Genomic DNA, 24854 nt, shown 5'->3' on the forward strand with positions numbered 1-24854 from the left:
CTTAAAGTTAGGGTTCTTAAAGTTAGGGTTAGGGTTAGGGTTCTTAAGGTTAGGGTTATGGTTCTTAGGGTTAGGGTTAGGGTTAGGGTTAGGGTTAGGGTTAGGGTTAGGGTTAGGGTTAGGGTTAGGGTTAGGGTTAGGGTTAGGGTGATTAGGGTTAGGGATAGGGTTAGGGTGATTAGGGTTATGGTTAGGGTGATTAGGGTTAGGGTTAGGGTTAGGGTTCTTAAGGTTAGGGTTTGGGTTAGGGTTAGGGTTAGGGTGATTAGGATTAGGGTGATTAGGGTTAGGGTTAGGGTTAGGGTTAGTGTTATGGTTAGGGTGCTTAGGGTTAGGGTTGGGGTGAGTAGGATTTGGGTGATTAGTGTTAGTGTTAGGGATAGGGTTAGGGTTAGGGTGCTTAGGGTTAGGGTTAGGGTGATTAGGATTAGGGTTAGGGTTAGGGTTTTTTTTTTTTAAATTGGCAAAAAACACGGTGCCGGGTACGGCCAACCCTAGGGTTGTGCCCGTAGTGCTATCCAGTTGTTCCTTGGAGGCCGCCCAGGAGGGTTTTATTTATAAAGTGTAGTGTTTTTCAATGTTTATATGCGTGGATTGAGTATATATATCCCAATTACACTCGGATCCCACTCGTCCACCCCTATATTTAGGGAAAAGAAAAGATACATGAGTGATTCCTATGCAGACGCTCGAGGAAGTGTGTTTGCCGGTTTCCCTCCAGAGTTGCTCCGTGATGTCGATGTAAAGCTTGGTGATGCTCTATTTGGGATGTGTCCTCTCCGTCGTCAGGTGTGCTCGAGGTAGGGCCTGGTGACTCTCTAGTCGGGGCGGGCGCTGTCCACGCTTCGAACCCCAGCGCTCCATGTAATCCGCCAATCCGGCGGGCCTGGCTTCGTGAGGCGGCGTCGTGTGCGGAGGGAGGGCATGCCAAGACGATCGAGCCGATGGCATCTGCGGGCCGTGGGGGGGAGCGCCTGTCAAGAATGGAAAAAAGAGGAGGGGGTGCGAGCATGTACCGCATGGTTGGCGAGGGCATCGGCTGTCTGGTTGCCCTCTGTCACCTGGTGATGAAAACACGCTATGGGCAAGCGGCACCGCATGATGTTTTTCCACGCAAGGTGTAGTCGCCACTGGGAGCATGTACCTAAACGAAGCATATCAACCAATATCTGTGAGTCCGATTCCACGATGATATTGTGAAGGTTTCTTTCCTCACATAGGAGTAGACCATCACGTATCGCCATAGCCTGGGCTACTGTATTAGTTTGTATGCCATAAAAGGAAGAGAAGGCAAAAAGTAAACTCACTGTGTGGTCTCTGAGGATACCTCCTCCCCCTGCTGGCCCCGGGTTCCCTTTCGCCGCTCCATCCACATTCAGTTTGAGAAAGCCTATTGGCGGTGGGAGCTAATAAACAACTCGATACTGGATGCGGGTGGCGGCGGGGGTCACCGAGATGCCAATGGAGCGGAGGAGCTCGCACGCGAACACTGATCGGCCGACTCGGGAGGGGAGTAGAGGATGAATACGCCGAAGCCACAGTTGAACGCGACGCATGATGTCCACAACGCGCATGGGTGTACCTACAAAACGAGAAGAATTTCGCCCTTTCCAAATCTCCCATAGAAGATAAGCTATGGTGATGGGGAGGATGGGGCTCCGTGCAGAGCAAGTTGGCGAGAGGATAATCTTGCCAAAACACTCAGACGGGATCAGAGGACGAAGGCAGTCGGTGATGAGACGCCAGCATTCCACTGTCGTCTCGCTGTGGAAGAAAAGGTGGTCGATCGTCTCCATGTGCGGGAGGATGGGACAACAATGGCAGTGTGAACTAAGAGAATAGCCTATCCGAGTCACGCGGTTGTCAGTCGGTAGGCCTCAGTGTAGGAGTCTCCAAAGGAAAAAGGAGACGCGCGTATGGATCGCCGGATGCTAAATGCGCGGACCCCAATGCTGTGGGGGAGATTTCATACGAAAATGCTCCCAAGAGGAACGACACGTGTAGGCTCCATGGGGTGTGAGAGTCCATATAGCACAATCAGAACTAGAGTCGAGGGGCGTAGTCTGGACCTCGGGTAGGGTGTCCAAGGGGAGGCCGTGCTGCTCCCATAGGTGTGGCGTGTTGCCTGTAAGCAACTGGGTCACAGTGAGTCGCACGCGGTGTGGTACGAACTGGGGATGGCAAGCGACTGGTTCATCCGCATGCCAAGTATCGTACCACGCGCTAATGTCTCCCCGGCCGATATGCCAACGTGTGACTTGAGTCATCTCAAGCCAGTGGCGCTGCCACTTCCGCCATCGCTTTGGGCCTCGGATATCGAGCTTGCGACGGGCCCATTCTCCGTATTTGGATAGGATGAAACTCCCCAATGGGGAGTGTGTGGTACGCATACGCCATACAAGTTTCTTTTGAAGCATGTCCTGGACGTCCAAGAGGCATCTGATCCCTAGACCCCCTTCATCCGTCGGCCGACATGCTTTCTCCCAAGAAACCCAATGATGACGGCTCTCTCCCTCGAGGTGACCAGACCATAAGAAGCGCGCGCATAGGCGTTCCACAGAGCGGAGAACCGTCAGAGAGAGTGAGTGGACCGCCAGAGTGTGTAGCGGGATACTCATGAGGACATGCCGGATAAGTTGGATGCGACCTCTTGGGGATAGGAAACGGAGTTTCCATCCCTCTAATTTCTTTCTGAGCTTGCCTAGCACGGCATCAAAGTAGTGATGACGAGTAGGGCCAAGAAAGATAGGGCATCCAAGGTAATCAAACGGAAGGTGTCCTCGTGAGTATCGTGTATAATGTTGGATGATCTCAGAGCGCCTCATAGTGGTGGAGGGTCCCACAATAAAGCTACTCTTCGAGGCGTTAACGAGCTGGCCTGAGGCTTGCTCGTATGCTGCAAGGACACTCATAAATTCCTTAATGGATTTTTTAGATCCATTAAGGAACAAGATGGCATCATCAGCAAATAAGGCGTGCGAGAGAATCGGGCAACCCCTCTTCGTAAAGTACGGTTGGATGAGGCCTTGGTTGATCGCCCGTGTGAGCGATCGGCTGAAGACCTCCTCCATCAATATAAAGAGGGTAGGTGAAATAGGGTCACCCTGCCTGAGACCCCGCGTAGCCGTGAAAAAGCCAGTGGAACATCAGAAGGGAGAAGTGATTCTCCCTAATGCAGGCATCGACAAGTGCAATGAACGCATCCGTGAATCCGAAGCGCCGCAACACTTCGAAGCGACAAGGGTTAAGGTTGTTAGGGTTAGGGTTGTTAGGGTTAGGGTTGTTAGGGTTAGGGTTGTTAGGGTTAGGGTTAGGGTTGGGGTTAGGGTTGGGGTTGTTAGGGTTAGGGTTAGGGTTAGGGTTGTTAGGGTTAGGGTTGTTAGGTTTAGGGTTGTTAGGGTTAGGGTTGTTAGGGTTAGGGTTGTTAGGGTTAGGGTTGTTAGGGTTAGGGTTAGGGTTGGGGTTGTTAGGGTTAGGTTAGGTTAGGTTGTTAGGTTAGGCTGTTAGGTTTAGGGTTGTTAGGTTAGGCTGTTAGGTTAGGCTGTTAGGTTAGGCTGTTAGGGTTAGGTTAGGTTGGGGCTGTTAGGTTAGGCTGTTAGGTTAGGTTAGGCTGTTAGGTTAGGCTGTTAGGTTTAGGTTGTTAGGTTAGGTTAGGGTTAGGTTAGGTTGTTAGGTTTAGGCTGTTAGGTTAGTTGTTAGGTTAGGCTGTTAGGTTAGGTTAGGTTCTTAGGGTTAGGGTTAGGGTTAGGGTGATTAGGATTAGGGTGATTAGGGTTAGGGTTAGTGTTAGGGTTAAAAAATGGGAGGTCTGAAATGGGCCGCTCTTTTGGCGTCCTGCAGGGCCCTCGGTCGGGCCCAGTGTGTATGGCCCGTAATGTGCGGCCTATTTAGGGCCTTTGTAGGAATTCGGGCGGGCGAAAGAATGGGTGGGGCCAATGGGCCGCCTATTAGGGATATTTTATGGGGGCTTGGCCGGCCCCAAAGTCGTGGGGCTTGAACAATGGGCTGCCCGAACTGGAAGGCCCAAACAATGGGCGGCCCGAAATGGGCCGCCCATATGAGGTCCCGCGGCCCGGGGGGGGGGTTCCGTCCCCTCCAGCTACTCGGTCTCTGCAGTCTGCATATCTCTCTCCTGGTCTTTCCGTTTCTCTCTTCTCGGTCTCTCTGTGCATCTCTCTCTCTCCTCGGTCTCTCTGTGCATCTCTCGCTTTCCTCGGTCTCCCCATCTTTCTCTCTCCCCTCGCTTTCTGTCTCTCCTCGGTCCCATCTTTCTCGCTCTCCTCGCTTTCTCTCTCTCCTCGGCCGCACATATGAGGTCCCGTAGGGGTTTTCATTGAACGAAGAGAAGAAAGTCGAAAGAAGAAGCTTCCGTTTTGAACCACATATAGAGTGGACGATCTGGCAGGATTCCCCGTCGGTATGAAATTCTCTTCGCGGTAAAAGACGGGGCGGAGAAGAGATTTTCTGAAGGTACTCTCATTTGTGTTTTTGGCGATCTTTTTGGATCTGGAATTTTGTTGGTGATTTGATTTTTCTTCAGTTTTGCTTGCTTCCAGTACACGTTTTATTGTTTTGGACTTTAATCGGGCGATGTAATGAGAAATTAGATCCTTGGCGATCTCTTTGGATCTGGATTTTGGTAGCTGATCCGATTTTTCTTCAGTTTTGCTTGCCTCCAGTACACGTTTCATTGTTTAGGATTTTTGCTTCCAGTTTTGCTTGAATTAGATCCTTGGCGATCTTTTTGGATCTGGATTTTTGTAGGTGATTTGATTTTTCTTCAGTTTTGCTTGCTTCAATTACAAGTTTCCGGAAAAACTTGTAATGGATTCCTTCGTTGTCGTCGAAAAAGCGATCTATTCTTATTACGGTTCCAAAGGTGTTCGTGCCATTCACCTTGGCATTTTTTTCATCACGATTTGGGTAGGTCGTCTGAATTTTCTCCAGTATTGTTTGTATCGTATGTGTCGTGTTCATGTTGGAAAACGGACTGATGGAGTTACTTTTTTCTGATATGTTTGATGTTCCGTTAGTTTGGGATTCCGGAAAAGCTTGCTTGATTGCGACGTTACTTATTACTTTCAATTGAACACCATTACTGGATGGCGCTTTATTTGCTAGAAAGAAATCTTTTCATTAATTCCTTCTTTGTCTTGGCGACCATGTTCTAATCTCATTACGTTGACATCTTCACGAATTCGATCCTGTATATTTTCACGAATTACGGAAACATCTTTAGCTTTTCTTGGCTTTCTTGCTTTGATTGACAAATGGATTATCTTTCAGGTTCGACGCAGAACTTGGAATGACAGCCGTGCTTGCTTCTCAGGGTTGTTACAAACCCACGTTGAGTTAACTTAGCAGGTCGAACCGACTGAGGATCTCACCTTCGTCGCATCTACCAGCTATGGAAGATTCTCTAGAATTGGAATCAACAGCCGAAGATCTTACGATAATGGGGCTGTCTTTTGCGTGCATGCTCAGGGTGAACAAGCTGAATCTACTGTTATTTCACCCAATGTGGGGGCTTCAAAGTTGGTTCCCACCACTGAGTTAACAAAAAGCCCGTTAAATGGGACTCTCCAATGAGCCCCGTTAAATGGGTTGAGATTAGCCGTTAATGGATAAAGTTGAGTAAAACGGAAGAGCAATGGCTCTCTCATAAAATCTCCCAAACTTAAAATCTCCTATGAGCCTTTCACTGAAGAGCTTTGGATTTTGCCCTCGGATGAAACTTTCAGCTGGGCCAGGGAAGATTACAATTCATGGAAAAGGTCTTTAGATGTGTGGTCGTTTGTTCTATCTGCTCGTGCACCCCTCCTATTGGAAAACGCCAAATGGGCTTATCCGGATGGTTTCTCCGAAGACAAACAGGCACATGAATCAACCGTCTATCTGTTTTGTCATGAAATTACCAAAGATGTCCCATAAGAGATAAATATCTCTAGTACTGCATTATATTGAACTGATCGATTATCTTTAAATGTTTATTACTGGTTGGCTTCTGTCATAAGTTTTCTGGTATTTTCATGTTCACCGAATAAGTCAAGAAGGCGAAAGACTGCACCGTGGCTGAAGGAACGAGTTTTGCAACTCGGGCCTGCATTTATAAAGCTAGGTCAGCTGTCGTCCACCGGGGTCTTTTGACCTGTTTCCAAAGGAATTTGTTGAAGAGCTCGCCAAGTTACAGGTAGTCCCTAATCTCAAAAACCTTCAGAATATTTCTCTTTGAAAATCATTTACCACTCATGAGTGTCTGAGAAATTTTGCCAAAAGAATTTAATGAATGGAAACCAAGAGCATCTTTTATCTTTAATTTTTTCAACCTGGTTTCTTCTTACATTTTACCGGATATCTCATATCTTCTATTTACCTGATGGGTTTTTTTTCCCGTTTGGGTTTCTTTTGGGGTTCCTGAGTGATACTATCTTTTGGTATCAATTAGCGTATTAACCGAAACAGAATTCACATATTTCATTTATCAGTGGAGATGCCTTTGAGTCCTTTCGAAATTAAATAAGGACAATAAACGAGACAATAGTATATTGTGCACAATGTGATGTATTATACTCATTTCTTAGATTTTAAATTTTATAATCTATTTTATACCATATAAGTAACCAGTGGAAGTGCGTTTCATCGACCTAATAACATACAGAGATGCAAATCATTTCTCAGGGTTGCCCAGTGACCTATAAAATGTGAGATCAATGGGCCCTTCGTATTTTTATGCGGGTTTACTCTGATTATAACTATTTTAGATTGTCCGTTTGTTTTATTCTGAAGTTAGCACTTTCCTAATACCAATGCAAATTGTATGGCCTGACCAAAATTTTGTATCCTTTATGTAGGTGCACATGGCAATCCTGCCTAATGGCGAGAAAGTTGTAAAAATTCAACGGCCTGGCCTGAATAAATTTTTTGACATCGATATCAGTAAGGGACATGAAATTCTAGTTTTTTTTTGCGCTTTTGATAGTCCGTGTTTAATGGCCTAAAAATGGCTGGGTTAACATTATCTCAGCTCATTTTTAGCAAGCCCAACTTCATTAACATAACTATTATTTCCACGAATCAATGTTAATGTACGTGAGGTATTTTGAGGAAGTTTGGCTTTAGTTATCTCTCAGTATCCGTGGCTAGTCAAAGACCACTTCTTTTGAAGAAATGTCGAAGACAATCATCGTGAGACTTTTAAAGTGGTGCACACTAAGAATCTAAGCGATATCTATGTTTTACTCTGGTTTTCAACATAGTGCATGCATATGTATCTGATTTGCTTAAAGTCTGTCGGAGGAGAAAAGATTTGCCAGGAGTGAGTGCAACGACAAAAAAAGAAAGAGAGATGGCGTCCAAATCTATTACTTGGAGTCTTATGCTTGATTATGTCTCAGTTATGGCGCATTCTTGGTTGAATGTGTTTTGATTTTTTTTCAAACGAGGACATACGTTGGATATATTTTATATTTTGGAAGTCGTTCTCATTACATTATATCTCACTTTCTATTGGTTAATACTATCTCCTTTTCTCACGAGCGACTCTCTTATAGGGAACTTGAAACTCGTAGCAGAATATTTTCAGAGAAGTGAAACATTGGTATTGGATCCGTCTAATGATCGGATCGGTATATACGACGGATATTCCAAGTAAGCCTTACTCTGCTGTTAATCTTGTTTTAATTCTCTATGACCAGTTCATCTGAGTCATGTCGATTTTCATGGCATATTATGTCCTACTCCTGAAACATGCGGGGAAAGGTCTGAAGGACACATGCAAATATTTTTTTTATTTGGACCATCCCGATTTAAATACATGAAATAATGAGGGTATATAACAAGGGCGAAAATAATCCCCTATCCTTGCAACCGTTATCCATTTATCCCTATGATAGCGATAAAAGTATCAATGATCAATAGATCTCCACAATTGTCGGTCTTAATATTTGTAGAATGCGTAGCACATCGAATCTAAAGACCGGTACAGATCTGGACGACCCCTCCACCACAGAGATGCTCATTCCTCGTCTTTACCGGATTCTTCTCCCAAAGCTCCTAACTGCGTCGATCATAGTCTATTCTCCCACCTCCTCGGGCAGCTCGTGACTCGAGCTCTCCCTCCGATCAGCAGGGGTAGCCTCCCCTGCTGCTTCGGCCTATTCGGCTGTAACCGCCGACTTGATTCCCAAGAAAATCACAGGATACCTTCCTGCTTGGGTAGTCGTCTTATTTATATGGGAAGACCGTCCCTTCCCTCTTTATTGATTCAGCCCTCGGTCAGCGTCTCTCATCAGAGGGGCGTTGACTTGTTCTGCCTCTGTTCTCCCGTCTATAATTTTTGGCATAGAACCTATCATCCAGATGCCTTTATAGATGTATCTTAGATGTCGACCTCATTTCCTGAGTTTTTTGTTTCAGAAGCAAAAGAGAGACATGAAATAATGGACAATGTCAACATTCTTTTATATCCGTTTAGTTTTAATTGCTGATATTTCCTATTCCTCACTTTCACGAGGTTCCTGATACACTCGGAGGTCCAAGAGTACCGTTAGAGAAGAAAATGAGAATTCAACTTCCACTGAGGATGAGTTCGAGGGTAAACCCTCACCAAAATAACCCGAAACACGAGAGTTAGGGTTCGTGGGGAAGAAGAGAAGGTGGTTAGGAAGAAGAAGGATAGAAACGGAACTGCTCAGCTGAGCTAGTCCCCTCTGGACGCGGCCTGCTCCGCCCCAGCCTGAGCTGCTGTGCAACTGCCCGATCGAGAAAATCATTCTGTCCCCCACTTCTTGTCGCCGGCTTCTTCAATAGCCATTTCGCATAGATTACGGGCGTCGCTCTCACGTGCGACTTTAGTCCTTCAGCTTCCGTTTCCTTCGTTGATATTTGTTGGCGAAGAACCGACTGGTATCAATACTTCCCCCATGGAGACGAAGCTTGTCTTCAAGCTTGAAATGAGGAAAGACGTGTTTCATCCTGGCGACTTGCTCCCAGGTAGCTTCATAGTGTGGGAGGTGCTGCCATTTGACCAAGACCTCGGGCCTTTGGGACGATCCGCGAACCTGGAGGATTTCTTCTGGCGTAACCTGCCATTCCTGTTCGGAAGTTAGAAATTTAGGAAGGGGTTGGGGTTTGTTTAAGGGGCCAAGGGCTCGTTTGAGGAGGGAAACATGGAAAACAGGGTGGATAAGGGAATGAGGGGGTAGGTCTAGGCGGTAGGCGACGGGGCCAATTTTTTTAAGGATGGTGAAGGGTCCGAAGTATTTGGGTGCCAATTTTTCGAAAGGGCGCTTTGCCAAGGATTTCATACGATAAGGGCGTATTTTGAGATGCACCCGATCGCCCTCTTGAAAGGTTTCTTCACGGCGATGCTTATCAGCCTGTTTTTTCATGCGACCTTGAGCGCGAATCAGGTGATGCTTGAGGGCAGTCAACATTTGATCTCGTTCTTGCAGTAACTTGTCGATGGAATCAAATGGGGATGGAGGGGACCCGTAGCGGAGCAAGGAAGGGGGATCCCGGCCGTAGACTGCCTTGAAAGGGGAGGTGTTGATGGAAGAGTGAAAAGAGGTGTTATAGTGGTATTCAGCCCAATGTAACCATTGATTCCATCTGGTGGGATGTTCGGATGAGAAGCAACGTAAGTAACACTCCAATCCTCGGTTTGTAACCTCAGATTGTCCATCCGTTTCCGGGTGATAGGAAGAGCTGAATCGGAGATGAGTGCCCTGCAACTTGTGCAGTTCCCTCCAAAACTGACTGGTGAACACACTGCCACGATCCGACACGATGGAGTTTGGGACGCCATGTAATTTGACCACTTCTTTGACAAATAATGCGGCCAAGCTGATTGCAGTGAATGGGTGTTTCATAGCAAAATAGTGAGCATATTTACTTAATCTGTCCACGACCACCAAGGTTGCGTCATAACCATTCGACTTAGGGAGACCTTCAATGAAATCCATAGTTACATCCTCCCAAATTTGATTTGGAATTGGCAGTGGTTGATGTAATAAATTGAAGAAAAAGATGAGATAGTGGACTGCAGAGAGAATTGAGAATGTGGAGAAGAGACAGAGAAATTGGGGCAAAATGAACTGATCTTTATTACTGAACAGATGCCCCCTTTTATACAAATTTTCACAGAGAGAGAGAGAGAGGTTAATGCTTTTGTCCAACGGTCAAAAACTGACCGTTGGAAAAGCTGCAGAATTGAGAGCTATATTTATAGCTGTTGGAGGCTGGGCCTGATATAAATCAGGCCCAGCATATATTAGGTCCTTAATGGACCTAATATATTCCCTAAATGGGCCCCTCACTATTGGGCCCTTAATGGGTCCTTAGTGGGCCGTTATTTAAATCCACTTTAGGTTAGTTTTTCCATTAGATCCCTAGGATTAGTCTATTACATGTACATGGCCTCAGGCTCATAAGTTAGTAAAATTAGCCCTAACTGGGCCGTGATGCTCTAACAGTTGAAGTAGGCCTGATGGAGAGAGGTTGGATAACTTGTGCCGTTGGCAGACAGAACACTCATTAATATGCGTTTTGATTCTTTTGCGCATCCCCTTCCAGAAGATCTGCTGAGAAATACGATGATAGGTGCGTTGAAATCCGGCATGACCACCCACGGTGGAGTCGTGGAATTCCAGAAGCACTTTTGGAATAAGACTTGGGTCAGCGGTCAAAACTATCCGCCCCTTGTGACATAGAAGCCCTTGAGAAATAGAGAAATTTGGGTATGCCGAAGGATCCAGGGTTATTGCGTCTTTGATTTTCTGTAAGATGTGGTCTTCTGAGATTTCTTGGGTAATCGTGGCACGATCAAACCAGTGGAGCACGGTTAAGGCACCGTAGCTAGCTTGCTCTTCTTCCAAATTGGACCGGGAGAGGGCGTCAGCAGCTACGTTTCTCTTGCCTGCCTTGTAGTGAATTTCAAAATCGAACCCCAAGAGTTTGGTCAACCATTTATGATAATGCAGGGGAATCTCTTTTTGATCATTTAGAAATTTCAGACTGAATTGGTCTGTATAGATAAAAAATTTCTGGAATAGCAAATAGTGTTTCCACTTCTGAACTGCCCATACTACTGCAATAAGTTCTCTTTCATAAGCTGATTTCTCTTTCTTTTGGGATAGAATTCGGCTGAAATAGGCAACCGGATGTTGAGACTGGGTTAATACAGCGCCAACAGCAAGGCCCGACGCATCGGTTTCTATTGAGAAGGGCTTGGAGAAGTCCGGCAGTTGCAACACCGGGGCCGTGGTCAGGGCCTTTTTCAGCTTCTGAAATGCGGCTTCAGCTTCTGGTGACCATCCGAAGGAATTCTTTTTGAGTAGGACCGTAAGGTTGAAGGCTAGGGTAGCATATCCCTCCACGAACCTCTGATAATACCCGGTTAACCCTAAGAACCCCCGTAGTTGTTTAATATTTGTGGGTGATCTCCAATTGAGGATGGCGTCTATCTTGGAAGGGTCCGTGGCTACCCCAGCCGCTGATATCAAATGTCCCAGATAATGTATTGATTTTTGGCCTAGCTGGCACTTTTCCTGGTTCACATGCAGAGTGTGGTTGTTTAATACTTTGAATACCATCTGGAGATGCTCTTCGTGTTGTTGGTCATTGCGACTATAAATCAGAATATCATAAAGCAAAACCAGCACAAATCGTCTGAGATATAATTTGAAGAGATTGTTCATCAGGGACTGGAAGGTGGCAGGTGCATTAGACAACCCAAAAGGCATCACATTGAATTCATAGTGACCTTGGTGAGTTTTGAACGCCGTTTTGTGGATATCCTCTGGGTGCATTCGTACTTGATAATATCCTGACTTGAGGTCCAGTTTAGAGAAGACAGTCATGCCGTGTAATTCTTCGAGAAGTTCCTCCACAATCGGTATTGGAAATCTGTTTGGAATTGTCAATTTATTAAGAGCTCGGAAGTCAATACAAAGACGATGGCCCCCGTCCTTTTTCTTTACTAGTAGCGCTGGGCTGGAAAAACAGCTGTTGGATGCACGTATAATATTCATGTCTAGAAGCTCCTGTGTATATGAGAATACCGATAAGGCCTGATGTTAACAGGTTGGGAATTTGGGAGTAAATGGATGCGATGGTCACAATCTCTAGGGGGTGGAAGCGTGCTTGGTTTTGCAAAAACTTTGGGATAAAGATGAGTGATCTTGTGTATAGAGGAAGTAGAAGTTAAGGCATATACCTCTTCTATCCTTCTTTGCGGTTGACGGTTGAGCCAGTCCGTTTTTTCAATAGAATTCACCCAGTTCTCATGCGCCTGGTCATTGTGGTACGAAGAATACCGATAGCCATTAAATTCCTCATCCGCTTTAATTGTAATGACTTCATTATGGTGCACAATCTTGAGCATAAGGTGATTGTAGTTACAGTGGAACCATCCCAGGGTTCTCAACCATGGAATCCCAAGAACCACATCCATGTTACCCAGTGGCAGCGGCATAAAATTTTGCTCGAAACAGTAGCCTTGTAGGTTGACGGGTACGTTGATACAAAGGCCAGTGGTGTACCTGCGAGATCCGTTTCCCAGCACGACTGTGTGATATGGCCGAACCCTTATGTTCTTGCTCTTGATGTAGCTTGGGGCAATGAAGTTGTTAGTAGCCCCTCCATCAATGAGTACTCTCGCTTGATGCCCATGAACCAAACCCCACAGTTTGATTGAGCCATGGATCTGGGTAGGCTGAGAGGGGGTGGTCACATGCATAGTCATATTCATATAATGGATTCTCGTCCAACTGCATGTAGTCTTCTTCCGTCAAGGGCTGTGTCTCCTCCACCTCTTCCTCTTGGAGCATGTATATACTGACTTTCTTCAAGCACTTGTGTCCTGGAGTAAACACTTCGTTGCAGTGGTAGCTGATAGACGCTACTCCAAGACTTACCGAAGAAGGAAGACCAGATCTGGTCAACGGTCGTTTGACCAAACCAAGTGAATTGGGCGGGAACTTCCCGCATAGACCTATAAATAAAGGAGGAGTCTCCAGGTAAAGAATATAGCTTTTCTTGATCTTGAATCCTCAGTCTCAGAGGGGAAGGGTGGAGCTGCGGTCACGGCTCTGCTATCGGCTTGGAGGGAGGAGTTCTACCTCGAGGAGGGAGGACCACCAGATCGAGAAGGAGCTCCCGAGGAGTCGTCTGGATCATCTCCAAGATTTATACATTTCCGTTATAACATTGTCAGACTATCCATTTCGGTGGAGAGTGGAACTGCATTGAATTTCTATTCCGTGATACTTCGTATCAACTGGTATCAGAGCCAGAAGATCCGAAGATCTACTACGAGCACAGTGCCATGGCAGATCAAGTCGAAAAAGAGAAGTCAAGATGTGAGGATATTCCGATCCCAGCGGAAATCTTATCGGGAATTCTCCAACAACTACAATCTATGAATTCAAAGCTAGAGGCCAATACAGCCTCATCGTCAAGAGCTAGACCACGAGATTCTTCAAGGTGTGGAAGAGTACAAGTAAATCAAGATTCTGTTACGGATCAAAAAGTCATGTTCAGGAAAGGAGACTTGCCGTATTTCAATGGTACGAACGCTCAAATCTGCCTAAATTGTGTTGTGCGATTTTTCAAGATTAACAGGCTGACAGATGAGGAGAAGCTACAATTAGTTTCCCTGCATATGGAAGGAACAGCTCAAGGGTGGTTCATTTATACAGAAGAGAACTTCGGGTTTGAGCATTGGCTTATCTTCCGTCAACATTTTGAAAAGCGTTATAAACTCTCTACACGATCTCTATGCACACAGCTTATGAATCTCAAGCAAACTGGGACGGTGTCGGAATATCGATCAGAGTTTGAAGATTTAGTAGCATTCCTATCGCATGTACAACCAGACATCCAGGAAACAGCTTATTTCAAGGGGCTCAAACCAGAAGTCAGAGTGGAATTAAATAAATACCGACCAGAAGGCATTCAAGAAATTATGGACCTCTCTATTGAAGCGGAGAGCAATCTTGCCATATTAGAAGAGCAGGAGAGCCAGACTACAGTCCTGGTTGCCCAACCCAAGGTCGCCACACAGTATATATCAAGACCAAGTTATTTTCAGCGAATGGAGATACAAAACAACCCTCAAAATTCAAGGCAAGTGCACGCTCCGCATCGAAATGATATAACTCATGGAAACAGTAAAAAGAGAATTACAAAATTGTCGACTGAAGAATTCCTGCAGCGAAAGGAAAAGGGGCTCTGTTATAGTTGCAATGAAAAGTATACACCGGGCCATCATTGTCAGAAGAAACTCAGCATCTACATGCTGGAGGAAGATATAGAAGAGCTGGATCAACCCATCACAGAAGAAGACTTGATGCAGTTAGATGAAGAACCACTCATGGGAGGAGAGTTCATGTCCCTGCAGAGGCCTAGTACAGATACGGGCCCTAGACATGGTTCTTTCAGGCTCTGGGGAGAGCTTTATAATCATCGAGTTACTGTACTCATTCGACCAACGGTAATCCAGAAATTAAAGATCAAGGTTCACCCTTATCATAAGTTCAGAATTGCATTGGGCGATGGTCATTGCAAACAGACCAATGGAATTTGTCTCAACTTACCTATTACTTTCCAAGGTCTGGTCTTCGAGCAAAATTTTATCCCATTCCCACTTGGAAGTTGTGATGTGATATTGGGAATACCATGGCTAAAAAGATTGGGTTGGTTTCACTGTAATTATCACCACCTGATGCTCAAATTCCATTATGACGGTCGGATCCATACTATCATATCCGATCCTGAACTAAGCTCACTCAGGTATTCGCGATTCGAGATCGACCAAGCCAATCTGGACTGGGAGGACTCTATTCATCAAATCTCAGAGACTCATGAGCATACTACCGGTCTCCATTTAGAGGTATCTTCTATTGCCATATCTCAATTCTTGCATGGGTTAAAACGCAATTTTTCACATGTGTTTGAACTACCCACAGATCTACCCCCAGTCAGAGAATGTGATCATCAGATATACTTGAAACCCGGGTCACAACCGGTTAACAAGAGGCCCTACAGGTACTCTCATATTCACAAGAATATTTTAGAAGAATTGATACACGAATTTCTTAGTCTGGATGTGATCAGACATTCCCAGAGTTGCTTCGCAAGCCCAGCACTATTAGTAAAAAAGAAAGATGGGGGATTTCGACTCTGTGTGGATTACAGGGCCTTAAATCAAATGACTATTCCCAATCGATTCCCCGTACCAGTGGTGGATGAACTATTGGAAGAGCTCCATGGTATGTCTATTTTTTCCAAAATAGATTTTGAAGTCTGGATATTATCAAATTCGTATGCACCCAGATGACATCCACAAAACGGCATTTAAAACACATCATGGGCATTTTGAATTTTTGGTAATGCCCTTTGGTTTATCAAACGCTCCAGCTACCTTCCAATCTCTCATGAATACTGTGTTTGCTAAACATCTACGCAAGTTTATACTGGTCTTTTTCGATGATATTTTGATCTACAGTAAGGATTACCAACAACACGAAAATCACCTTACTGAAGTCTTCAAATTACTAGCAAACCATTTGTATATCAACCCAAAAAAATGCAAATTTGGGTGTAAACAAGTGGAATTTCTAGGACACGGAATCTCAGCTGAAGGAGTTTCCACAGATCCAACCAAGATCAAGGCCATTCAACGGTGGGAGGAACCGACAACTATTAAAGAACTAAGGGGATTCCTAGGCCTGACAGGATATTACAGGAGGTTCGTTGCTAATTACGCTGCAATTTCACATCCCTTAACGTCACTCTTGAAGAAAAACTCTTTCAAGTGGAATGAAGAAGTGCGATCTGCCTTTACTAAGCTGAAAGAAGCCATGACCAAAACACCAGTGTTAAGATTACCAAATTTCGCGATACCCTTCAGTATTGAGACTGACGCATCCGATTATGCAGTGGGGGCAGTTTTATTACCCTAAACCCTAAACCCTATCGCTTTCTTCAGCAAAGCATTTTCTAATAGAGCTAAACTCAAATCCGCCTATGAAAGGGAGTTAATGGCAGTGGTGTGGACCATCCAAAAGTGGAAACACTTTTTAATGTTCAATCAATTCAATATATACACTGATCAGATCAGCTTATGTTTTTTAACAGATCAGAAGGAAGTGCCGATACAATACCATCGTTGGGTATCCAAGTTGTTTGGGTACAATTTCATTATACATTACAAGCCGGGAAAAAGGAATATTGTAGCAGACGCACTATCAAGGGCTCCGCAGGGTACTTCAGGGGAGTGTAATTCTATCTCCTTGACACATTGGTTGGATAAAATCAAACTCTTGGAAGAAGTCAAAAACGACCCAAAGTTGAGCAAGATCATACAAAATATTGAAACGGGAAGTGACTCTCTCCCCGGTTATTCATTTGTTCAAGACATCCTTATGTATAAAGGAAAAATAGTCCTACCAACAGGTTCTACATTAATCCCGAAAGTCTTGAAGGAGTTTCATGATTCTAATGTAGGGGGGCATGGAGGATTTCAGAGAACGTTGAAAAGAATATCACAACAAGTCACATGGATGGGCATGAGGAAGCAAATCAAGACGTATGTAAACTGTTGTCAAGTCTGTCAACAACATAAAGCATCTACACTATCGCCAGCAGGCTTGCTACAACCTTTACCCATTCCAAATCAGATTTGGGAGGACATTACTATGGATTTCGTTGAAGGCTTACCCAAGTCAGAAGGAGCAGATGCAATATTGGTGGTTGTGGACCGCCTGAGTAAATACAGTCACTATATAGCTGTGCGACACCCATTTCAAGCATCAACCATTGCAGAAATATTTACCAGAGAAGTCGTAAAGCTGCATAGAATCCCACGTTCCATTATTTCAGACAGGGGCAATATATTTACAAGTCTCTTCTGGAAAGAATTGCATCGTCTCCAGGGTACCAACCTCAAATTTAGTTCGTCATATCATCCGGAGACCGATGGTCAAACTGAAGTAACCAATAGAGGTCTGGAATGCTATTTGAGATGTTTTGCATCTGAAAATCCCAGAAAGTGGAAGCAATGGTTACACTGGGCAGAGTACAATTATAATACTTCATTCCATACGTCTATTCAGATGTCACCTTTCAAGGCAGTATACGGACGAGAGCCTCCGTCCTTAATACGCTACGGATCCACCCTATCTCCTTTTGACTCAATCGATCAGTTACTGGCCGAAAGGGATCAGGTTCTCAGCAGTTTAAAACAACATCTAGCGAAGGCACAGTCTCGCATGAAATCTCAAGCTGATAAACACAGGAGAGATGAAGAATTCAAAGAAGGGGAAATAGTCTACTTAAAATTAAGACCCTATAGGATGAAGTCTTTGGCAAAAAGCCTGCGAAAAACTGAGTCCAAAATTTTTCGGACCTTACAAGATTTTACACAAAGTCGGCCCAGTTGCATACAAATTAGAATTGCCTGAAACTGCTACTTTACATCCAATATTTCATGCTTCTTTACTCAAAAGAGCAGTAGGGCCACATCATTCTAACATCCAACCGTTGCCAGATGAATTAACAGATGACTATGTATGGCAGGTCTACCCGGAGGACATACTTAAAACTCGTCGGACCCCATATGGCATGGAAGTCCTCGTCAAATGGTCCAATCTACCGCAGGAAGAAGCCTCTTGGGAGCAGGTGCATAGAATGAGGAAAGTATTCCCAGAGTTTCAGCTTGAGGACAAGCTGAATTTTCATGGGGGGAGTATTGATAGACGCTACTCCAAGACTTACCGAAGAAGGAAGACCAGATCTGGTCAACGGTCGTTTGACCAAACCAAGTGAATTGGGCGGGAACTTCCCGCATAGACCTATAAATAAAGGAGGAGTCTCCAGGTAAAGAATATAGCTTTTCTTGATCTTGAATCCTCAGTCTCAGAGGGGAAGGGTGGAGCTGCGGTTGCGGCTCTGCTATCGGCTTGGAGGGAGGAGTTCTACCTCGAGGAGGAAGGACCGCCAGATCGAGAAGGAGCTCCCGAGGAGGAGTCGTCTGGATCATCTCCAAGATTTATACATTTCCGTTTTAACATTGTCAGACTATCCATTTCGGTGGAGAGTGGAACTTCATTGAATTTCTATTCCTTGATACTTCGTATCAGTAGCAAAGGCCCTTCTCTTTATGTTGTAAAAATTCTTCCGGGGACAGTCTGGTAAGTCTGCCCTTTCCGGCCTGGGTAGCCTGGTTCCCCTTGTTTGATTGCGGTAGATTGCGCGGGTTGTAGTGGTTGAGGGGTCCTTTGTTCATTGGGGTGACGTGCATTCCTCCTCGGTGGCGTAACGGTGCACTGGAGTTGTCCCTGACCAACGCCTTCCCGGCCGACCGAGCGTCTTGCAATTATAAGTTACTTTCTGCCTCCAACGAAAAATCCATAATGTCTTGAATGCCATATGGTCTGTATTTGTTCAGTTCTGATCGAATATCTGGTTGAAGACCTCTGAGATAAGCTGTCTCATGCACGTTCGCCGGTAGGTGTGACAGGAAGGCCGCAAGATCCTCGAACTCGGCTGTATAATCAGAGACAACCCTATTTGTTGGAGATTCATGAACCTTTCGCATAGGGACTTGGGTGAGAGCTGGTACCTCTTTTCGAAATACTCTCAAAATACCACCCAGTGCTCCAGGCCGAAGTTCTCTTCCACATATATGAACCACACTTGCGCGGCGCCTTCCATATGCAGCGAGACTAAGTGCAGTTTTTCTGAATCGGTAAGACGATTTACCTTGAAAAACCTTTCGACGCAGTTGAGCCACGCTTGAGCATTTGTGCCATTGAAATAGGGCAGATCTCCTTTACGAGACTCCATCTTAGAATCCTCTGGAGCCGACGGAACACGCGCGTACCTCTTTTCGGACTGGGCTGTTGGGCGGATGTTCTTTGTGATGCCGGACGTCGTCTCAACGGCGTCCGACCGTCACCGAGGGTAGGAACTCGGTGTCGTATCACTAACTAATCAGTTTACGTCCACGACGTCAACCGATGGATATGCGGAGAACAGAAATGCATGTATGACGATAACGAGGATGATGGTCCGACTATGGTACGTGCAATGCGCCGACAAGCTATGAGAGCCAATCCGGAGCGGGGACGGGGTCGCCTAGCTAGGTTGAACCAGCCCTCCAAGTCGTCCGAGGCGGGTCGAGGGCGCGCACGCCGTCAAATGGGGTAACTCCCACTGGAATGCTCACACGCGTCGGGGCGTCCCGACTCGTACCGGACAGGTAAGACGCTCGTCTTTGTTTCGTCGTACTCTCAATCTGTCTCACTCACCTATCTAACCAGAGCGCGGTGGAGGCAATACGAAAGAATACTGAAGGAAATAAATGACGTAAAGGGGCGAGGGAAGCAGAGTACCTTCGTCGCGCTGGCGACGGGATCTTCGTACCAACTGGTTCCGGAGGAGGGAGTTGTCGGGGGCGCCGGAGGTTGACTGGTGCGGAGGGGCGGCGGCGTCGGTGTGAGCGGAACGGGAACCCCAGCGTCGCGCGGATCACGGACGGCGAGCACGTTGCGAGGACGGTGGCACACGGCCAGGCGCATAAGGCACCGGTGAGCACGGCCAGCGGGCGCTGCAGACGGCGCACGATGCACCGGCGCGCGCGCTGTTGCCACGCGCCGCGGGTGTCGCACAGCACACCAGCGGGCGCAGCTGGCGAGCGCTGCTAGGACCGTGCGGCGCCGGCGGGCCCAGCGCGCAGGCGGCACACGCGCAGCGGACGCGGGTGTAACGTAGCAGCCACGACGAGGCGAGATCCCGATCCCGTGCAAGGCGTGGCGGGCACCACTTGCAGGGCTCTCGGGGAGCGGCCCTGAGGCCAAGTAGCAGGCGGCCACGGAGTGTGGCGATCGGGGAAACGACGCGGCGGCTCTGGGTTGGGAAGCAGCGAAGCGATGGTCCAGGTGCCGGGGGACGGCAGTGCGGCGGCCTCGGCGTTCAGAGCGGCAGGCAACGATCCGGGCGAGAGAGGGCGGCTGCACGACGGCCTGGGCGCAGGGTGTTTGCGGCGCGGGCGGACTCCGGCGGCCGGAAATAGCAGGGCGATGACGGGATGGCGAGGTCCGGCGGCAGGAGGGCGGCGCGACTGGTCGGCAGCGGCGCGGGCGCGACGGGCGGCTGCGCGGTGCGGCGACCGTGCGGCTCGACGGCGGGCGGCGCAGCGGCGCGGGCGCGACAGGCGGCTGCGCGGCGCGGCGTCAGCGCGGTTCGACGGCAGCGGGCGGCGCAGCGGCGGCCCTAGCGGCGCGGCACGGAGGGCGGCTGCGCGGCGCGGCGTCGGCGCTGCTCGAGCCGCGGGGCGGCGCGACGGCGGCCTTGGCTGCGCGGGCACGGAAGGCAGCCGCGCGGCTGAGGCGGCGCGGCTGTTCGGCGGCGACGGTCTCCTTCCCTTCTCCTTCTCTTCCCTTTCTCTTCTTCCTCTCTTCTTCTTCTTCTTTCTCCTCTTCTTCTTCTTTCTTCTCTTCTTCTCCACGACCTGACCCTTCTTTCTCAAAGTGCAATTCTTCAAAAATTAGGTCAAGGTAAGGGAAGCGCCCACCTCTTCCCCTTATATATGGGTGAAGATGGCCCTTCCTTAGTCCAATAACACAAAAGAAAAGGAGAGAAAATAAGCAAGAAAATAGGAAACGGGCTTGTCAGGCCCAACATAAAAGAAAAAGGGGGAAAAGGGTTCCGCCTATGGGCCCTTCCCCCGCTACACGACAATACGAATAAAGGGAAAAACTATAAGATAAAGTAACCGACTGTAACGGTGTGCTCCGGTGGTCGGCGTCCGCGTCATGCCGAGTAACGGAATGCGGGATCCCGTGTTGCTGCGGCGGCTCGTCGTGGTGGCTGGACTCATCTCGGTGGCGAGCTGGGTAGTGCCGGCTCCTCGGGTGCTGAGTCAGGGAAGTCCTGCTGCTCCTCTTCTGCTGGCTCGATGACGACCGGTGGTGACGCGCCATCACTTTGGATTGGGGCCCTCTAGCCGCGAGGTCATCTGTTGTAGTTGCACCAGAATATTGGCAAGGAGTTCAGTAGTGTCCGCCGGTTCCTTGAGAAGTCCCTTGCCCTTGTCCACGCCGTCCTCCATCACGTTGCTCATTGCGTAGGATTGAAGATGGGATCGCTCGGCTCTGATACCAGTTGATACACTCGGAGGTCTGAGAATACCGTTAGAGAAGAAAATGAGAATTCAACTTCCACTGAGGATGAGTTTGAGGGTAAACCCTCACCAAAATAACCAGAAACACGAGAGTTAGGGTTCGTGGGGAAGAAGAGAAGGTGGTTAGGAAGAAGAAGGATAGAAACGGAACTGCTCAGCTGAGCTAGTCTCCTCTGGACGAGGCCTGCTCCGCCCCAGCCTGAGCTGCTGTGCAACTGCCCGATCGCCAAAATCATTCTGGCCCCCACTTCTTGTCGCCGGCTTCTTCAATAGCCATTTCGCACGTACGGGCGTCGCTCTCACGTGCGACTTTAGTCCTTCAGCTTCCATTTCCTTCGTTGATATTTGTTGGCGAAGAACCGACTGGTATCAGTTCCGTTGGAGTTCGTTGTATTTAAATAAACGTATTTATAAATAACAAAACATGCATATTCAACCCGCTCTTATACAATGGAAATACACAGATTTCGCAGTTATAAAATAATCTTACCTTGTCTTTTCAGTCCGTGTGACTAAATATCGTACTCTGCACTACTAACTAAAGGAGTAACAAGGATAGCTAAATGAGAAATAAGCTTAACGGGGTGGGGAGAGGGGACCCACCTCTGTATTAAGTGCACTGCCTCTATAATTTTTTAACAAGACTAGGGATTTTCCCCAAAGGGAGAGATCATCCGTTATGAATTCTTCATGGAGAACATTATCCAGAGGCAGGTTTTTTGGGGTCAGGTATGAGCAATGAATAATTGTCCCATGGATGGACGGTGATGAGGTTATAATGTAGCAGGTGCGTCTCATGTGCTACACGCAATTTGAGGCTAATCTGACCGTTACACTAGCTGTCGTACCTCGTATTGGGCTGTAGTTAATCCGACCCGATACGCACATGTACACCTGATAAACAGACTTAGCTGTGTTGTTTCTCTTCTTAGTACAGTGCGATCCAAGCCTGGGCTGACACCTATTATTAACTTTTTAAAGTTTTGCTCTTTCCTCTAGGTAGCTTCACGTAGTTGAGCTGTAATTTTTTATATACTTTGCTTTGCAATGATGCAACAAATTTGTTATTAGGCTGCTTGTTTTTTTTTAACAACCTCGAACCTCTCTCAAACCCTGCAACCCTAATTCGGGGAAGAAGACAGAGAATGACAGAATACTCTATTAACCCTAAACGGGAAGTGAACACTGTTTAATGCTGTGAACCTATATACACAATGGTGTAGGGCCATCGGACAGACCCGATAACCCAGTTCCGTGTAATTTATGATAATGGAAGACAGTAATGGGAAACAATAAGGGGTAAACAATTACGGTGCCACAGCGGAAACAGTTAAAATTGTCTGGGGATGTTAACTGTCACCCTCTTCCTTATCTCGTTTCACTTTTTATTTGTGCTTCACTGATAACTTCCGTTCATAACTTTACAGTTCTGACAATTTTCAGGATATTGTATGAAGAAATCGATTATGTGAACGAAGGAAAAAATGCTGATAGATTCCGCCGTGACTTCCGCAATATAAAATGGGTTCGGGTGCCTGTATGTGTCATATAAGGATGTCAATTTTTTAAGTTATATGTAATATCAGAAACTTTTTAGCATGACGATTTACTTCCTCTCATCAATAAAAGCCGTCTATTAATTCAGTGCCTTGAACTGCAGTTTGTCAATTGGGATTACACCTCGCCTAAAGTGTTGACGTTGGAGTACTTTCCAGGTTAGCTGCCTGTTTCCTACCATGTTGATATCTCACTATATCAAAGCTGAGATTCTTTCAACAGTTAAACAGAAAATATTCGATCATATTTTCAACTGTTAAATTACATCTAATAGATTGGTGATGTGAATTGTGGCGTGGCAGGAGTTAAGATACAATTCGGCGCTGCTTGATGCAAGGGGATACGAACGCTCGCTGATTGCATCACGTGCAGTAGAAGCTTATCTGATACAAGTAAGACTTTATGATTCTTTGTCTGGGTTTTAATTTCACTCTTGAAAATTAATTTTTATATCAAAGCATAATCCAAAGAGCTCCATTAGATTGGTTGCCTTTACATCGAAGGCAATATCCTCTAGAGTTTTACACTCACAAAAAATTTTCTTTTGTAGTAGATGAAAATAGATATTCCTTTTGGTAGTTTTCGTAGAATAAAATCCATTATCTAACATATTTTTTGCTGAATTTATCCTTTAGTTTTGTTTAATCAAATCCTTATTATTTTTCTTCAGGTTCCAGGACCGGTTTCTTTCATGCGGGTCCTCCTGGCAATCTGGCCTTTGATCTCTCTCTATCTCTCTTGCTCTATCTGTCTTTATTCGTCTCTCTTTCTCTCTCTTTCGCTCTATCTGTCTTTGTCAGTCTCTCTCTCTCTCTACCTCCGGCTCTCTCTCCCTCTCACTCTACATCCAGCTCTCTCTCTCTCTCTCTCTCTCTCTCTCTCTCTCTCTCTCTCTCTCTCTCTCTCTCTCTCTCTCTCTCTCTCTCTCTCTCTCTCTCTCTCTCTCTCTCTCTCTCTCTCTCTCTCTCTCTCTCTCTCTCTCTCTCTCTCTCTCTCTCTCTCTCTCTCTCTCTCTCTCTCTCTCTCTCTCTCTCTCTCTCTCTCTCTCTCTCTCTCTCTCTTCTTCGAGTCGAGATGGGCACAATCAAGATGCCGTTGGCAGAGTTATGCTAGCTATGGTCGTGGAGGGCTGCTGGCCAGGACTGGGCAGCGACAGCGCCGCCAGACTGTGCCAGACTGTGCCAGCTGTGCTCTGTGCAGTTCCACTGCCTGCCTTCCGGCATGGTGTCCTATGGTTACCCGCCACGGCAGCCTGGTGGGCCCGGGGAGTACGGCGACCCCAATCCGCACCACCACGTGGGCCTGGCGGTGATGAGTGCCCGCCGGCGACGGTGATAGAGTGCTTCCGGCGGCGGGGATGGCGCCGCCACCGCTAGTAGATGGGGTGTACAGAAATTCGCTGCCATAAATAAGCCTCCATTTAGTAATCCAGAAATGAGCAATCCATAAAGGGTCCTGTTGACCACGGGCAGCCAAAAAAATGGGCTGCCTGCAATTGGCTTCCCATAAAAGGTTCTGGGGAGAGCGTAATGAAAACAAAAACACGAGGGAAACAAAAAGCGTGATTGATATGAAAATAGAGAGAAAACTGCATAACGTTATAAAGAAAAGGCTGCCCACTCAAGGTCCTGCTCAACCCTCCAACAGTCCAAACAGTGGCTGGGCTGCAATGGGCCGCGCTTCCAACGTCACATAGTGATACCTAAGTGCACTTCTTGAATTTCACTATCCAGTGTTAGGGTTACGGTTACGGTTAGGAATATTTATAGCCGTGGGGTATATTCTAGGTTAAGGGTTACAGTTAATGTTGTGATGGTTCCAAAGTTCCTTCCTCAAGATGAAGTGATACATGTAACTGCAGGAATGACAGCGCACCCAGGGGCCCATATCCAAATTAGGCTTTTATTCGAAGACACTGTTTGCAGAGAGTAAAAGTGAGAAATTGCGGGGGGTGATTCAAAAACGTAGTATCCACACGCGATGCACCCAATAAAGAGCCGGGGCGTCAAAAATTCTAGAGAGGGAAAGCGCGGACAAAAATTTTAAAGGACATTCCCCATGGCCCGGGAAGCGTAATGAACAAGAACGGACAAAAAAAATTAGAGAGAGAAAG

General features: G+C 46.7%; 2 protein-coding genes across 2 annotated transcripts; both read left to right on the forward strand.

Annotated features, from left to right (window-relative positions):
* The first annotated feature begins 3981 nt into the window (after positions 1–3981).
* On the forward strand, positions 3982–24168 carry LOC144713617 (protein ACTIVITY OF BC1 COMPLEX KINASE 7, chloroplastic-like). The gene is made up of 8 exons (XM_078588259.1): positions 3982–4470; positions 5287–6190; positions 6852–6936; positions 7551–7647; positions 22628–22721; positions 22845–22899; positions 23044–23133; positions 23412–24168. The coding sequence occupies exons 3-7, from the start codon at positions 6858–6860 to the stop codon at positions 23070–23072; spliced, it is 354 nt and encodes a 117-aa protein (XP_078444385.1). The 5' UTR covers positions 3982–4470; positions 5287–6190; positions 6852–6857; the 3' UTR covers positions 23073–23133; positions 23412–24168.
* Positions 7658–15008, forward strand: LOC144713949 (uncharacterized). Its single transcript, XM_078588692.1, has 2 exons — positions 7658–14890; positions 14967–15008. Exons 1-2 carry the CDS (start codon positions 13325–13327, stop codon positions 15006–15008), a joined length of 1608 nt encoding a protein of 535 aa, XP_078444818.1. The 5' UTR covers positions 7658–13324.
* Positions 24169–24854: the final 686 nt, after the last annotated feature.

Source organism: Wolffia australiana, chromosome 16 (genome assembly GCF_029677425.1).
Source record: "Wolffia australiana isolate 7733 chromosome 16, ASM2967742v1".
NCBI lineage: Eukaryota > Viridiplantae > Streptophyta > Magnoliopsida > Alismatales > Araceae > Wolffia > Wolffia australiana.